The sequence below is a fragment of the Lampetra fluviatilis genome, chromosome 35, assembly GCF_964198595.1.
Source record: "Lampetra fluviatilis chromosome 35, kcLamFluv1.1, whole genome shotgun sequence".
NCBI classification, from domain to species: Eukaryota; Metazoa; Chordata; class Hyperoartia; order Petromyzontiformes; family Petromyzontidae; genus Lampetra; species Lampetra fluviatilis.
The window spans coordinates 5540499-5558049 of NC_136309.1; the positions used below are offsets into that span (position 1 = coordinate 5540499).

The 17551-nt window shown below is 48.6% G+C and overlaps 1 protein-coding gene across 2 annotated transcripts in view; it reads right to left on the reverse strand.

The window, feature by feature from the left end:
* LOC144944552 (MICAL-like protein 1) overlaps positions 1-16158 on the reverse strand; it is a 40599-nt gene extending 24441 nt beyond the window's left edge. The window contains exons 1-2 of one of the 2 annotated variants that reach the window (XM_078872801.1): positions 15580-16156; positions 574-622 (exon numbers count right to left, since the gene is read on the reverse strand). In XM_078872801.1, coding sequence (XP_078728927.1) covers positions 574-622; positions 15580-15722 — 192 coding nt within the window. In that variant the 5' untranslated portion in view covers positions 15723-16156. Of the gene's footprint in view, positions 1-573; positions 623-15579 lie in introns of both variants that reach the window. The other variant, XM_078872802.1, reaches the window with a different exon arrangement.
* Positions 16159-17551: the final 1393 nt, after the last annotated feature.

The window sequence follows — 17551 nt, forward strand, 5'->3', positions numbered from 1 at the left end:
TCCGCGTCGGTTTTTTGTCGCCAAGTTTTGCCGTTGAGTTAAAGTCTCAAACGGCCAACGCAATTTTACGCGAGGAGCATTCATTTACATTTGGATCACGGTCACCAGATTCTTCTTCGGCATGCTTTTGTGCAAACAGACACAAGGATATAACGGACGCATTTACGTTTTCAACTCGAGCTGGAAAACGATAACAAGACAAAAAAGAAGTGAATTCTCTTAATCGATTCGCGGTGGGGGGTGGCGGCGGCGGAGGACAGTTCCGTAGGCCGAGTTCGCTGGCACCGGTTCAGACAAGGCCCCTCGGGGCCTCCAGTCTCAAACTGGAGGGGCGGCCGCACAGAGGGCTTACACAATCGACTGACACGGCCACTGGAGTCTGTGAGAGGAGGCGAGGTGGACAAGTACGGCACGGCGGGCAGTCCACGCACGAGGCACACACAGGCGGCCTTGCGGTGGGGAACGTGGTGGCACAACACTGAGGGAAACAATCCCCGTGTGGGCCATGCAGCACAGTCCCCCCCACACCCACCGCCTCTCTTCACCCCCCCGGGTGTGCGCGAGCTGACATACCAGCTTGTTGTTTTCATAAACATTGTCCTTGTCCAGCGAGTCAAAATCTCTGGAAGGGAAACACAAAGACACACACACACACACACGTGAGTGTTTTAGAACATTTGAAATAACAATCCCCAGCTCAACTGTGAGAATGCAAAAAGCTCTCAACAGACGGCTTCACTCCGTGACGTAAGCTAATGAGTGTGCAGGCGGTGCAACTGCACCGGGGCCCACGGATAAGAAGAGTCCAAGTGCCAGATAATAAAGAGGGGGGGGATGGTGGGGGTAAGAAATTAGACTGTGGCCCGTTCCCATTTCATTTATGGAAGCGGCACGACTTCTTTCTGTAAAAAAAAGAGCTTCATAGCTCATCGGATTGTTGTGGGATAAGTAAAGATTCAGATTTTTTCGTATGGCAATCTGAAATTGTGCGTTAATAAACCAGGAGGTTATGAAGCCATTCAATAACCTGTGTGGAGGCTTGCGTGGATGTCAGTGAGGCTGCCCCAAAAACCGGCAAAGGAGCGTCATTCGCTTTTGGCATTCCACAAAAAAAAGCCTTAAAACACGATTTCGGTGACCACCCCCCCTCTCTCGACGAAGCTTACAGTCTCAGATTCACACGTACGTACAAAGCCGCCAGGGTGTAAAACTGCCCAGGGGACACGCGGAAAAGGCATGCGACCCCCCGAACTCGCACAGCAGGGAGCTCGCGAGGAAACACAAACTGGAGCCACCTGTTTCCACCCGCCAAGCCGTCGTCGTCGTCGCGATGGCTTTAATGGACTCATCAATGAAGGCTAAAGGAGGCTCGGCGTGAGGTGTGAACTTATTTATCTCGCGCTTGGCTTCACACGGAAACAGCGTGCTAGGCAGACAGCCCAGCGCGGGGGGGGGGTGTCAGATCGCCTTGCTACGGCTGGCCACCGTGCCGTGACGCCGTTGCCAAACCGTCTTCAAATATCACGACGATAATTCGCACCCTCTTTGTCTATCCACTGCTGGATGAGGATCTCCCAACGCCATGTCAAGAGCAATGCGGCGTGCGGAGGCAACAAAAGAACCAAGTTAAATTAATATACAATTTTTAAAAACACATCGTAATTCATTGTCGTTTTAAAACAATTACTGTGGATTCACTGTTGGCCTCCCAAAGCTATTTACCAGTCAAGTGGATGATATTGTTTAACCACACTTCACCATGCTTGGCAGTGCAGGTTGGTGAAGGGAGGAGCGGTGTAGGATCAGGACTGGTTCTGTTGCGATATCGCTCGCCACCGATGTTAACCGTATCCCATAATTGAACTCAGGTCGCCAAGTTCATAAGCTCATCGCACGAAACACACTGCCACTACCATGATTGACCTGATTAGGATTCTCACAGTCAACAAAACATATCGCTCGGTGTGCTTTCCACTGCACAATCCGTACCACAGCTCACCACCAGAAATGTCTTATTTGATAATAATCTAAGATTAGCACCACAACAAGTATGTGGGCGTCTGCATGTTTGCGATCCGGGACACGAAAATCAGTGGCACGCTACAGAAAATTTTGAGCATTTTTCGTGTAACTCCAAAAGCAGGTTTTTTTTTTCAACCCGAGCGCTGACTCAGCAGCACCCAGCCTCCTCGGCAACACATGCTGTCATTTATAAACATGATGACACACTGCGGGTAGAATGCTTCCTCCCGTGGCGCAAAGCCGGCCTGGTGTCAGAGACGACTGTCTTCTTGGTTCTTTCGGTAAAGTCACGTAGAATGGAAATGATAAAATAATAAAAATAAAACATAATAAAATAATTATCACGACGTTTCGGCCGCAACGCAAGCAGCCGTCCTCAGGTGAAGAACAGGTCTGTCGAGAAGACAGAGTCTGAATGACACACCCCAGGCTTGGAGCGTCTATTTAAGCTGGGATGGAGGGGGAAGAGCGCTCGTCCCCACGTCTCGCTCTGGCAGGCCCAAGCGCCCACACCGCTCGCTCGGTTTAAACGCCACCTTACCGGCCCTCGTTACTCCGTGGAATAACGTTGCAATCAAATATGGATTCATATGCAGCGTGTATCTGCGACGGCGCAGAAACAGTGGGGAGTTTGATTTCCAAAATTTAGTCGATCGGTCCATAGACTCTAACGAGACCCGCAGACTCACAAAGAAGCCCACAGACTCACGCACCGAGCCATCAACTCGGAAGATTGACATGCAAAACAACGTGGATTTACATTGATTCAAAGTGCGCCTGCATACCAAGACGCTGTACAGACACAGCAGGTTTATTCATGATATATATACATTTCAGAGAGCGAGAGAGAGGCAGTGAGTCATAGGCAAGGGAGAAGCGGAAGGTCTTGAGACTGGACTTAAACCGGGGCTGAGAGTCGAGTCAACGGCACAGATGGCCGGGGCAGAGGAAGTTCCAGACCCTGTGCGGAGTGGAGGAAAATGAGCGAGCTCCCACTGAGCGTGGCGCTCAAGCCAACTCAGCCTACGCAAATGAAACAAATGTCGGCAAGTGAACGCGACAGTGTAACAAGTTCGTGAGCGACATCAGAAGCGGTCATCCACCCCCCGCAGCCGTCCACCTTCATACATCAGCACCAACCGGCATGAAGTTCAAAATGCACCACATGATTCACGCGACATGGGGGGGCCTTCGTTCCAGCAGCGGATAGGCAATGGGTAAAGGGCTGATAATTTTGTATCACTTTAATCATGAAGGAGGCAGCAACGCAAAGAACGAGATAGTTCATCACGATCAACAAGCCCCCCTACAACAAGTTACTACTCCAACCACTTCATGTCCCAACAGCAATGCCCACTGCTGCACCCAACTCTTGACCCGAAATATCTCAGTATTTGCAGGCTTCCCCACCCTAGATTATCCAGGTAAACACAACTACCAGCGGCACTGATCCAAATGCAAGGAATAAAATGGGCCCCACCACCTTCCTCCCCCCCCCATCATAGACAGCCCGCCAGGGTCCCTCCGGCCCGTGGGCCCCGGTGCAGTTGCACCGCCTGCACACTTCTCGACAGCTACGCCACTGCACTGGCGTAAGCACGATTGCCAATAACCGCGATTCGATTTTCTTACGGTCTCTGGTGCCAACGCGGTACCTGAACAAAGCTTTTCACATCCACGTATCCATTGCAGTAAGTGCCGTTAATTTGAGTAAAGGTTGTGCGCTAAATCAATTAAGACGACGAAGGGACATTTGTACGCCCTTCCAAACAAGCTCATCATCCCTACCCACGAAATGGGCCAGAAATGCAACTTACATTCTGTTGCACAATGCAGTGAATTTAATTCGCAGTAAGCTACATGTGACCGCTTTCACGCGATTAGAGTTATAATCAAGAACGCACCGCAGAACACACAAAGCGTCAATAATCACAGCACACGGGCACCCGCGGCGGCCACGAAAGAGAAACAATTGCGTTGTTGAACAACGGTAAGCTACTCGACTTATACAAATACTTGACTTAAAGCTTTCGTGACTGCAGGAATACATATTCTATGGGTCTTTCGGCAAAGCCACGTAGATAGAAAAGTAATAAAAAAATATCACGACGTCGTGATATTAGATTATACAAATACATTTTCATTCGATAGATTCACAGGCCTTTGTTAATCCACTGCTGGATGAGTGCATCCCCCCATGGTGGGTTGGTCATGGAATTATGTGTTTTTTACCACACCTCACCACACTGGGCAGTGCGGGTTTTGTTGAAGTTTTGAAAACCGAGATGCGATTTTTGTTTGCATTCCATCGTTATAATGGTTAACGAAAATTAATGAAAACTAACAACCCTACTGAGTTTCTTTAATTACCTGGCCATTGTCATGGCCAGGAAATCAAACTCGGCTCACCGTGTTAATAACACCGTGTGAGATAACCACCGCGCCAACGTTCCAGCCCTTTGCATGAGAATAAGCAGAGTTATATCTCCTAGTTATGAGCACGGTTGGCTACGTACAGTGCGAAAGAAGTTCAACAAACATGATTAAAATGCCAGCGAAAAGAGGACCGACATACCTCGCACAGCCCAGGAAACACCTCTTCATTGCGTCCTTCACGCTCGGCCCCGCGCAAGAGAATCTGAAGATGGCTTCTAGCCGTTCGGTGATGTGGTCGTTCAGGCAGGAGCGCGCGTAAATATATATGCACGGACTCTACAGATATAAATATACATGTGCATGCATACGCACCAGCCGGATAGAGCCAGCCAACCGAGGCACGGCACGGCAGCTATTTTAATATTTGGGCTTGACAGGTGGAGGAATGGGGGGCCCTCGCGTCGAAGCTCGAGACGTAGCGGAGGAGACGGATATGGAAACCGTAGATGTAATCCAAGGTTGTAATCCGTCGATGTAACCGGTAGACGTAATCCAAATGCCCGCTCACCCACCCGCCCATTCGCGGCATCTCACGCTGTCACCAACACTTAACGCCTCAAGTAACCGCCCTCGTGTTTTCTCAATGAATGTTGTCCGCGTCGCTGGCAGAATGGAGTAAACATTTCCTTGGGCATGCTCCGTCCAAAGGCTGTCATATCGCCATGAGTCTCAACCATTGCCCATCACCCCCCCTTCTAACCATGTGTCTTGCCCAAGCCAACCTACTTTTATTAATAGTTAATAATAATAACGAATGTACAGTAGATAATCGATTATCCGGCTTCCAACATTATCCTCCATCACAGCTGATGGGAGTTGGATTCAGACTCTGAATAACCACCTCCAATTCTACACCCCGCCTATCATCACCCCATGCAGAATCTTCGAGATTGGAGTGGTAAGTACTGGACAGTAAACACCATTAACTTTTTTTACAGTAGGGTGCTTATTATTGTCAATTTTTATGTTTATTTATGCAAATTCCATCTAGCAAACAAATTTAAAAGACGCAACACCTGAAACGTGTTATACAAGAATGTGCAAAAATAAGCAATTTTAAACGCTGTTGTGATTATCTGGCGTTTTTGAGAATCCGGCAACCCCATCCGCCATAAGCTGCCGGATAATCAATCATCTATTGTCTTGTAATTATTGCAGGAAAGCCAGACCGAGTCGTCGACCTCTTTCTCAGGAGGGTCCAGCATTGAGTTTTCATTAATGAGTGACTATACAAGTGGGAGGAATCCAGAGAAAACCCTCGTGCATGGAGGGGGGCAACACTCTATCCCCGTGTAGATGTAAACAGATGGAAATTAGCTCATTTGCTGTATGGCCTTCTCCTGGTGAGCCAGGCACCTCAATGAGTTCTCCCGGCCATGTCCCGCTTGGAAGATATTTTCAATTGTTTAGCGAATTTTCTAAATAAAAATTTATTTAGCAAATATTGGGATAATTTCCAAGGCGGGGAGAGCTATGAAACTGCATGAAGTAAAAAAAAATACGTGAACATAAACACGTAGCAGAAGATGAGTCAGACATGGTAACAACATTTCTCCAAAGTGATTCATCGCAACGTTACAAGATGTTTCTCCAAAAACTGTATTCCAGCAACAGACGATCATAAAATGGAGACAACATTATAGATATTATATTTGCTGATGACATGGTCATTATGACATCCAACGGAAATTTATCACAGATAATTCTTGAATAAAAATTAACAAAGAAGGTTGCAAAGTTCGCTGCTTGTTGCAGACGTTCACGCTTCAATTCCAGCAGCTGCCCTGATCATTACTAGGGGTAGAATAGCTGTAATACTACGCCCTGTCTGCCCCTCTCACAGTGGACGTTGAATAACCCTCGACGTCAAACGCACGGGTAGGCCGCCGCATCCTGGCGTCACGCTCCAAATTTACCATTTCAAAAACTACCTGCAACTTCTTGGTTCTTTCGGTAAAGTCACGTAGAAGGGAAGTAATAAAATAATACAAATAAAACACAATAAAATAATTCTCACGACGTTTCGGCCACAACACAAGCAGCCGTTTTCACCTGAGGACGGCTGCTTGCGTTGTGGCCGAAACGTCGTGAGAATTATTTTATTGTGTTTTATTTTTATTATTTTATTACTTCCCTTCTACGCGACTTTACCGAAAGAACCAAGAAGATGCATCCCTGCAGTCACGAAAGCTTTAAATCGAAACTACCTGCAAATAACGAAATTGGAATCACAAGCACAGCAGGACATAATCGCCCCCTTAGTGGCAGGATAATGCCCCAGTGGTCACTCTTGCAATGTATCTTGAATTCTCATTTGGTTAAACAAAATACTGTATACAATCAAACAAAAGAACCTTGATCTCTGTCGACGGGCCATGTGGGGAAGTGAGTGGGTACAAGAGGTCACGAGGAGTGATCTCGGGTCTGTGATATCTCCCTTCATCTCTTTACCCATGGTGTTCTCTGCCGGGGGGGGGGGCATAGCCCTGCACGATTTCTGAATGACCACTTTTTGTCTCATGCTATGACACCATAGCACAGATGGAATAAAATTAAAACATTAACAGCAGAAATGGAATAAAGTAAATATAATAATTAAAGTATATTAGCCCCTTCTTGGGGAAAAAAATGTGTTTTTAAAGATTTGCTCATCAGCCAACTCACTCCTAATGGCAAGTACTCATTAATGGCCAAATATAAATTATTAGTACTTTACCGGTTTTATAGCGATATGTATATATATATAACAGGGTCATCTCAATCCACTGCTAGATGGAGGTCACGTCGTATCAGCTATGGGGGGTTGTTTGACCATTGCGTTGTTTAAGCGGGAGAGAGCCCATGACCGGGACAGATATCATCACTCGGCGATTGATGCGAGGCAGGACCAGGAATCAAAATCAGATTCCCAGGTTCACAGTTGAGGGCGCAAACCACGACGCCATCACATCCTCCTCCTCACTCTTCTTTACCCAAATACAGTGCGTTAAACTGGAACAGGACCACCCCCCCCTCTGCCACCATCCCACGTGAAATTCTTTCACTTGCCCAAACAATAGTTGAGCACTACGGTTCCAAAGAAATGTGACGGCTCTATTAAGAAAAATACACTCTATTAGTTATCCACAGGATATTAAATACTGTACGCAGCTACGGTATTAAGAGGAGCAGCGCCATAACTCGGCCGCGTTGGAAAAACACCGCACGCTCTCCTGTGGGGGTCACACGCACAAACACGCAGCAAAACACCACGCTTGAGTAACAAGGTAAAAGCGCAGCCCTGCAATTTCTTTCCCCGCCACACGACTGATGGGGAAGGGCCCCTCCAACTATGGGCAGCTCCTCGAGAGGCTATAGGGCCCACGCTTCTACACCGACCCAGACGCCCTGGAAGAGGTGGGCATAACCCACACTTTACCCCACCAAACGTGACTTTACCGATCGACTACCTTGTGGCGGTACCCGTTTATCTCGCTGGCTGGATGGAGGACGAGCAGAGATTTAAGAAACTTGTCCCATTGTTGTTACTGCCATGCCAGGAGATCAATTCGAAACCGGCGACCTCTTGACCTCTGGATTGAAAATCACCACGGCAGTATCGCCAGCGTGATTACAAGTACATGATTTTCATATTCACAGGGGTGCTAAACCGCCAAAGTGATGAATCATCAGCCAGTGTCAGCCAGTGGCTATCCACTGCCGGATGATAGCCTCGCCACGCTATCCCTCGCAGTCCAGTGCTGCTGCTACCACCACGTAATGCATCCAGGTAATACATTCACCTGGCCAAACTTCACCGATAGAAACGTTTTGGCAACCACCCTCGCACGTGACTCCACCGCAGAGCAACCACCCGCCGGCACGGCAACACTCATTGCAGCTTAATGGCGTCAGCCATGCGAGCGCAACAGTTGGATGATTTCTTTCGAAAGGTCCCCCCCTTTCTGCCATTGGCCAGCTACAAAGGATGAGCTTTTTCGCTCCCTTAACGAGTTACTGGGCCCTGCTTTTACGGTGCGATGCGGCTGATGATGAGGCCGATGACATCGCCAAGTCCCACCCATCACCTCCCGTCCAGCAGCAGATGTGGGCAAATAGAGATTGAGACTTCCCCCCCACCCCCCCTGTTTCCGTGTTATTTGAAGTCGGGTAATGCAGCGACTAATAATCGGTTAACAATCAGCAAAATAAATCATACAACCTGGCTCTATACTCATAACAGATAATTAGCGTCACCATCGGTCTCAATTACCGTATTCTCCAGATAATAAGACGTGACTTTTTTTCTCCCACGTTTGAAAGCAAAAGTTGGGCGTGCATCTTACAATCCAGAGCGTGCATTTGTCTTGAGGAAAATGGGTGTTAATCTAGTGGATCAGAATCCCATTCCGTTGATGGTTCTCCCCATATCTTGGAGTGAGTCTTGCTTTCCGGAGCATCTTGTACTCAACTAAAACTTTTTAAAATGTGGAGAGAAAAACCGGAGGATCCAAAGAAAAAGCCACGTGACCACCGGGAGAACATGTAAACTCCAAATATACAGGCGTCAGGGCCCGGATTCAAACTCAGGACTCCTGCATACCTGGTGAGGTAGTTCACATCTCTGGAGAATGCATGCTCAAAAGCTGGATGTTTCCTTGCAAATACTGCAGAACCCGCACTCGTGACAACTTCCCGTAAAATTAACAAGGCACGCAAAAGGGGAAATTCGTAAGACAGGAACCTCGTGTCTCAGTCGGCGCGTCTTGCAGGGGATTGTCGTGCAGACCGAACCCCGGGCCCTGATTTAATGACGGCTCACTGCAACGTGGGCTCGAGCAAGTCTACCGAGCCACACGAGACAGCGACGCGCGGAAGGAAACGCCAACACAAACACACACGGCACACACAAATCACGCCACACACTGCGTACGTTACACAACACTCGGTTTGTTCGCTTTGGTGTTTTTCTATTAACGATGACTTCATGGAATTTATATACAGTATACAATCGGTTTTCTTGATACATAGGGTTTAGAACATTTTGACTTCCTGAATTTGTATCCTGACTTGGTGGATCTTGCCCTGAAGATTTTTGGAGTAGTTTAAAACTAAATTTCACGAATAAAATTGCTAAAGTTGGTTGTGAGAGCTGTTCTAAACTCACTGGTGAGCCAAAATAACAATAACTGGCCACGTTAAATGCTTGCACACAACGTCACAATTTAATAAGACTGTGTCGGGTGGTGGAGGGTATTAACAACACAAATTTGTTCATATCATCATGTCGCCTAACCCAAAAATCTATGATGAATAATTATCAGTTTACCAATCTTCACCAACCCCACAACCGACCAGTGTGATGAAGCATGGTGAAACAAGTCCCATGACTGACAAAAGAGTGGCGAGGCCTTCAAACAGCAATGGACTGACACATGCTTGTAAGTTATTTAATTTAAAAAAAAATAGACATTGTATGTATTGCCTTGTCACATGACCACTCGATTTGATTACTCGTGTGCCACGCATTGAAATGGCTTAAGAATAAAAATAAATGTCCAGCCGTGTGCGTCTTGTTGGAACGCACCACGCGGTGACCGATGGGGCCTCGCCGCTGGTGCCTCACGGTGGCTGCCGCCGGCCAATCCACACTGGAACGCGACGCGCGGTTTCAACGTCCCGCTCCGTTCAATCGTCACTAAAATTGAACTGGAGTCGATCATCGATTCCAAGAAATTTGCAACCGATCGTGATAATTATCGAAAACAATTGTAATTAAAAGCCCTATACGATGCACACCATTGTTACACATAGACACACACAAACACACAGTCCGTTTACCAACCCGCTCTGGGGGAACACGAGCATAACTGGCGGATACAATAACGTGCACGCCCGACGTTTCATTATCGTTTTTCAGTTCGAATTACAAAAACTACACATAAAATCCTGGGCCAACAAACGCCATCCGCCTATGGGCAGCCGTGCTTCGGAGATAATCACACTCGTGTGTACATTCTGTTATTGAAAAATATCTCGATTTTACTTTTCACAACTACCTCAATCTGTGGATTAAATAACAATGTCTCCTATCGTAATGTTGACATTGGTCACAGACCCAGTGGGGGGGGGGGGCAATGTAAAAATCCTGGGGTGGCAAATTAACAACGCAAGCACTATTCTAAAAGTTCCAGTTCAGTGGCAAGACTGCTGAATGAAGGCCTCACTCCTCCAAAGCAGTGTCGGTCATTAGAATGGTTTGACCATACTTCACCACGATGGTTAGAAGGGGGTACACGCCCAGAACCGGGTCAGATATCAGCTTTCATTGTTGCCAGCCCTTCTGGACAATCAAACTCAGGTTTCCCGGCTCATTGCTTGGTGCACGAACCACTGTCTTGGCACTATTTAAACTCGTATCTGAAAGAGTCATCAAGCTAAAGCAGTCCCAGGTTGAGTGGCCACAAGATACTTTCCCAATACACGAACCTCCTCCTCCTCCTTGAAACAGGGGCACATTGTAAACCCGCCATATCTCACCTCATACAGAGGCACTGTAAGGCTGTCTTAGTCAATGAATGAAACCCTCTACTTGGGGACCATGTGGTCAAAGAGGCCAGGTCACAAGAGCTTGGCTGATGTGTATAGAGTTTCGGCAGCTCTTGGGTTCAAATGCAGGTTAAAGCCGCCATGCCCATGATTACACGGTGTCCTCATGCGTAGCGGAGTTGATTATCTCAGCCCGTTCACCAAATTGCTGCACAAATAACCCCTCCTCCCATCATATTAAATTAATTATGATTCAATGGTTAGCGATTAATTTTCGTGCTTAAACATTAAATGAGTGTTTTCACTTAAGTTGCCCACAATTGCAGATGTTAAGAATACAACAACAAAAAATCTGTTTGGCTGTCACGTGACGAACATCTGTGCAGCAGGCCAACTCCCGAGCTCACTGAAAGAGATCACAGACGCGAGCCCTGGGACGTTGCCTTGTGCAGGAACGCTCTCCAACACGGAGGGGTGTTGGTGGTGATGCGCGGCCCTGACAAAGAGAGTTCCAAACAGACGCTTCTTCACCTCGTGACATGACGCCGATGGCACAACCGCGCAATGGAACTTGGGAAAAAGACAAAATCCCACGGCGTTCGACTGGGGTGGTGGTTTTGTACCTGCGCCACTGTTTGCACACGGAGTCTGCGACTAAATTCTCACCCCCGCTAAGCAACGTCTTGTAATAGACGCGAGCGAGAAGTGTCTGCTGTAAAAGCGACGCGATCCTGTGGATTCATTGTCAAGAGTAGGTCACTGCGCGTGTGTGCGTCATGACAGCACTTCAAATGAACCCGGTCCCACCCCCGTATAAAATGTATAAATATACAGGACTGCATACCTGTCAACCCATACGTTTACCCGTATTGTTGTACAGGGAAATTGCATTTTCAGGTCCATACGGCATACAGCCGTTTCAATACGGGCGCAAAAAATAATGATACGGTCAAATAAAGAAAGTGTATTGTTTAACCCTTCGTAATTTTCTGTGTTTATTGTTGTACATTTACAACATGTGTGTGTATCCACATATCAAGCAAGCAGCATCAGCATGCAAGATCACAGACAATAGCACAAGTAGCATCATTGACACCAATTGTCAAAGTTAATACATAAAACTATTTTTGTTTAGTAACATAATTTCTGTCTATTTGTTTGTGTTTCTCCCTTGTGATGATGGGACTTTTCAGGATGAACGTTGCGATTTATAAGGAGCACGGGGGTGACCAATGAGGTCTGAATTGGTCTGTAATAAGGTAGGGGCACTGATAAAAGTATTGAACTGTAAACATTTCCGAGGTTTCTATCGTCACACGGATGATAGGCCACGGCTCTCAATCGCTTCTCACCTGGCACAGAGGACAATGAGAGGAAGGTGAGAGCTCGGCGTTGAGTCGGCGCCTCTCTTTATAACAATGGACACCTGAGATCAAGGTCCTAGCCATGGAGTCAACATTGGGGGGGACCAAATCTTACAGGGGGTCTGGGGTCCCCCCCCCCAGAAAAAAAAATCTAAATTTGAAAACTCATTTCCTGCCAAAAATCTTTAAAAATTCACTAACACATAGGACGGATTATTTATTTATTGCAATAATGTCTAATAGTGTATTGTATTACATTGCTCTGTTTTTTCTTTTTTACCTTTTCTTGATTCATTGTATGTAATGGCAGAGATTAGGGATTAATAAAGTACAACCATAACCACAATCGCATGAACACAAATCTATTTTATAGCACTATATTGGGGGGGACATTTTGAGCATATTTGAATATTGGGGGGGATATTGGGGAGGATGTGTGTCCCCCCAATATATATTATAATTACGGCCTTGCCTGAGATAAAACCACGTATGGTGATAACAGTGAGCGGGTGTGCCCACCTGCACAGGTGTTGCGAAAAGGGGTTTTAGAGGTTGTTGCAGATCGGGATATGCTGTTGTGCACAGAGCTTGGCTGATGTTGTATATAGGGTCCATCTGCTGTGTATAGGGCTAGGCGGGCGTATATAGGTCTAAGTTAGTGCGCTATCGGGCTAGGCTGGTGTGTATCGGGTGAGGCTGATGCGTAAAGGGTTTAGTTGGTGTGTAGCTTGTGAGTCGAGTGGTGTGTTTAACTCTCGGTATGCACACACACACCACACACACACACGCGCACTACATCACGTGCTAGCTCCCCACCACGTGTCATGTGGCTGGCAACGTCACCGTACGCCCAGGGTGGTCTCTCATTCTTTGTAAAGGAGACGCCGCCTGTGATTAATGGGACAAGCCGGGTATGCGAGGGGAGAGGAGACGGTGGAGGTGATGGGACTGGCTTGCACACACACACACTCTCTCTCTCACTCCACTGAGAAACCAGACCCGTGCCGCAGACACGGCTGGAGCTGGGACAAAAGAGTTGGTGTCAGATTGCTGGCAGTCGGACAAAAACACACCACACAACGCGCACACACACAGGGTACACAACAACATAAGCGAACTATACGCGCCCTTCACGCATTTGACCCCTTCACGCTGTTATTATTATTTACTCTTGTTTACACAGGAAACCTTCCACGAGTCTCAAGGCGCTTTACTCAGGAGGGTCCTGCGCGTGGGTGGGGGGGGCAATGTTACTCTGTGGAATCCCAACCGAGTACAGCAGTTGACATGCAGAGGGTTGTCTTCACCATTGGGGTGTTTGGCCAATACCACAGTCAGCTCATGTAGAGGAGGGAGAGAACACACGAAACTCCACAAACAATGGGAAAGGCAGACGAATGCCCGAGAGTGGAATTGAACCCAGATGCTTCTGGCTGTGAGTCACAAGTGTTAACCACATTGGCTATCTTCAAATACAAAATAAATGTAAAATAAATCAATTGTTTACACGTCACATCAGCCACCATTCAGTGTCCAATCATAAGTCATGCCGGCTTGAGTCTTATGCCTACACTAGGCAGTACACCACAACACCGGGTTTGATACATACACAAAGCAAGGACACAATACGTACACACAGGGTGTATCACATATACACACACAAGTCAACCACGCAGCATAGTGTTGCGTGCACAACAAAGTACACACTTAATAACATTAACAGTGCAATAGAGTACACAACAGAAAAGTGTAAAACTCAAACACTTAATGGTATGCACAATGTACATTAAAAACAAAATTAACACACAGAGGGTATATAACATACACAACACAATACACACTGTAGCAGTATGCGACACACGCTGCTCAACACATTAGACAGTACACCACACAGTAAACACACAAGCAGCACACGTGTACGCCACACACAGTACACGCCACAATTACATGCGTACAGGACACAACACAGCACAAGGTCATACACAACGCAGTACACAAACCCGCAGCCACACACAACAATCATCTGTGTGCCCGTACAGTTCAGTAGAGTATAGCCCACCACGTTCTGTTCAAACAGACAAGTCACATGAACACAGACACAATAACAACAATGCATGCAGTGACACATGCGACAAAGACACAATAAAAAGGCACATAATAGCGCACACAACACAACCCACACAATGAGAACAAAAGCCACACAACACAAGCCATATAAGCCACACAATAACACAAAACACAAGCCACAAAAACACAAGCCACACGGCTACACAACGCGCACTATAACAGCACAAGCCTCACTGTAACACAAGCCTCTTAGTAACACAAGGCACACAGTAACACAAGCCTCTTAGTAACACAAGGCACACAGTAACACAAGCCTCTTAGTAACACAAGGCACACAGTAACACAAGCCTCTTAGTAACACAAGGCACACAGTAACACAAGCCTCTTAGTAACACAAGCCTCACAGTAACACAAGCCTCTTAGTAACACAAGACACACAGTAACACAAGCCTCTTAGTAACACAAGCCTCACAGTAACAAGCCACAATAACAATACAGTACAAGCCACACAGTAACAAAATCCATACAATAACACCACAAGCCTCACAGCAAACACCACTACTGCACACAACCGATTCTAAGACGAGGCCCGCAAACAACACAACGCAGGACACACAACACACAAACACAACGAAACGCAGCACACACAACACACAAACACAACACACACACAACACACAAACACAACGAAACGCAGCACACACAACACACACACAACACACAAACACAACGAAACGCAGCACACACAACACACAAACACAACGAAACGCAGCACACACAACACACAAACACAACGAAACGCAGCACACACAACACAAACAAAACCACAACACAACGTAGCACACACGCAACACACAAACACAACGCAGCACACAACACAGCACAACACAGCACACAACACAGCACAACACAGCACACAACACACACACAGCACACACACAGCACACACACAGCACACAAACACAACACACAAACACAGCACACAAACACAGCACACAACACACACAGCACACAAACACAGTACACAAACAACACACAAACACAGCACACAACACAAACACAGCACACAAACACAGCACAAACACACAACACACAGCACAACACACAACACAACACGCAGAGCTGTGTGTGTGTGTGGCAGGGGGTGGTAATCTCCACTCACACGAGGTCGGGCCTGTGCCGGTGGAGGATGGCGCAGAACGCGAGGCCGTCCCTGAACGAGGCGCCCATGTCCCGCAGGCTCACGCCGCGGTAGCCCCGCGTCTGATGCCGGCACCACCGCTGCAGCTCCTGGGTCCCGGCCATGCCGACTCACAGGAACAACCACCACCACCACGACCTCGTCTCTAGCCTCGCAGACTGCTCTACCTCACCACCAGCCCCACAGCTTCACCTCCCTTAGCCGCCCTCCCTCCCTCACGCAATCACCAACTCGGGAGGGCCTCCATCACCGATTCACCGCCCACTCACCCTCGCCAGCTTCTCTCGTTAACTTGAGACAACCTTCCTCAGCAGATATCCTCAGCAGATATCATCAACCCTCCTCCCTGCCTGCCTGCCTCACCAACCCACCGTCTCCCTCGCAGCCTCCCTCATCCTGATCTGGGGGGTCGTTCGCTGTCTTGGGCTGCCCCCAAACAGAACTGAGGCAGCGTCACGCGTCTCTCTCTGTGTGTGAGTGGGTGGGTGGGGGGTGTGTGTGGGTGGGAGTGGGTGGGGTGGGGAGTGTGTGTGTGAATGCGGAGTGTGTGAGAGAGAGGAGTGTGTGTGTGTGAGTGTGGGAGTGTGTGGGGGGAGTGGGGAGTGTGGAGTGTGTGTGTGGTAGTGTGGGTGGGAGTGGGTGGGGTGGGGAGTGTGTGTGTGAATGGGGAGTGTGTGAGAGAGAGGAGAGAGAGAGGAGTGCGTGAGTGGGCAGTGTGTGTGGGGGGAGTGGGGAGTGTGTGAGTGGGTGGGGGGAGTGTGTAGGAGGGGAGTGTGTGAGTGAGTGAGGAGAGTGGGGAGTGTGTGAGTGAGTGGGGGGAGTGTGTGAGTGGGTGGGGGGATGGGGAGAGTGTGTGGGAGGGGAGTGTGTGAGTGAGTGGGGAGAGTGGGGAGTGTGTGAGTGGGGAGTGTGTGGGAGGGGAGTGCGTGAGTGGGGAGTGTGTGAGTGGGGGGAGTGTGTGCGTGAGTGGGGGGAGTGGGGAATGTGTGTGTGGGAGTGTGTGTGGGGGAGAGTGTTTGAGTGGGGAGTGTGTGTGGGAGGGGAGTGTGTGTGAGAGGGGAGTGTGTGAGTGGGTGGGGGGAGTGGGGAGTGTGTGAGTGGGGAGTGAGTGAGTGGGGAGTGAGTGAGTGGGGAGTGAGTGGGGAGTGAGTGAGTGGGGAGTGTGAGAGAGAGGAGTGTGTGTGTGTGGGAGGGGAGAGTGTGTGAGTGTGTGTGAGAGAGGAGTGTGTGTGTGGGAGAGTGTGTGAGTAGGGAGTGTGTGAGAGAGAGGAGTGTGTGAGTGGGAGTTGGTGTGAGTGGGGGGTGTGTGAGAGGAGTGTGTGTGGGCAGTGTGTGAGAGAGAGGAGTGTGTGTGGGAGTGTCTGGATGTGGGGAGCGGTGGTGCCGCGGTTAGCGCGCTGAACTACGAGCCCGGCGACCCGAGTTCGATTCCCGCTCACGGCCACCAACAACCCAGAGACAATTATCTGAACCGGTACTGGGCTTCCCCTAGGTAGACTCAGCCTCAAATAAGTACCTGGTCCGGTGTGTAAACATCGCCACTGGGGAGACAAAAGCGGCCGGGCGTGGTGCTGGCCACCCACCCCCCTCGTGTGCCGTGCCGGCCTTCGTAGGCGCTACTCGCTAACAGCACTTGCCCCAACAGTCTGTTGAGGCTATACGGGGGACCTTTATCTTTGGTGTGCGATGAACGTTGTGTCGGGGAGCGGTGGCGCAGTGGTTAGCGCACCGAGCTGCGAATCCGATCGATGACATCGACGACGGATATCTCTGAACGTGCCTACCCCTAGGTTGACTCCGTCTAAAATGAGTACCCGCTGCAGGCGTGTAATCGTCGCTGCTGGGGAGACAAAGGCGGCCGGGCGTGGTGCTGTCCACCCACCCCCTCGTGTACCTTCATAGGTGCTGCTCGCTAATAGAACTTGCCCCTACA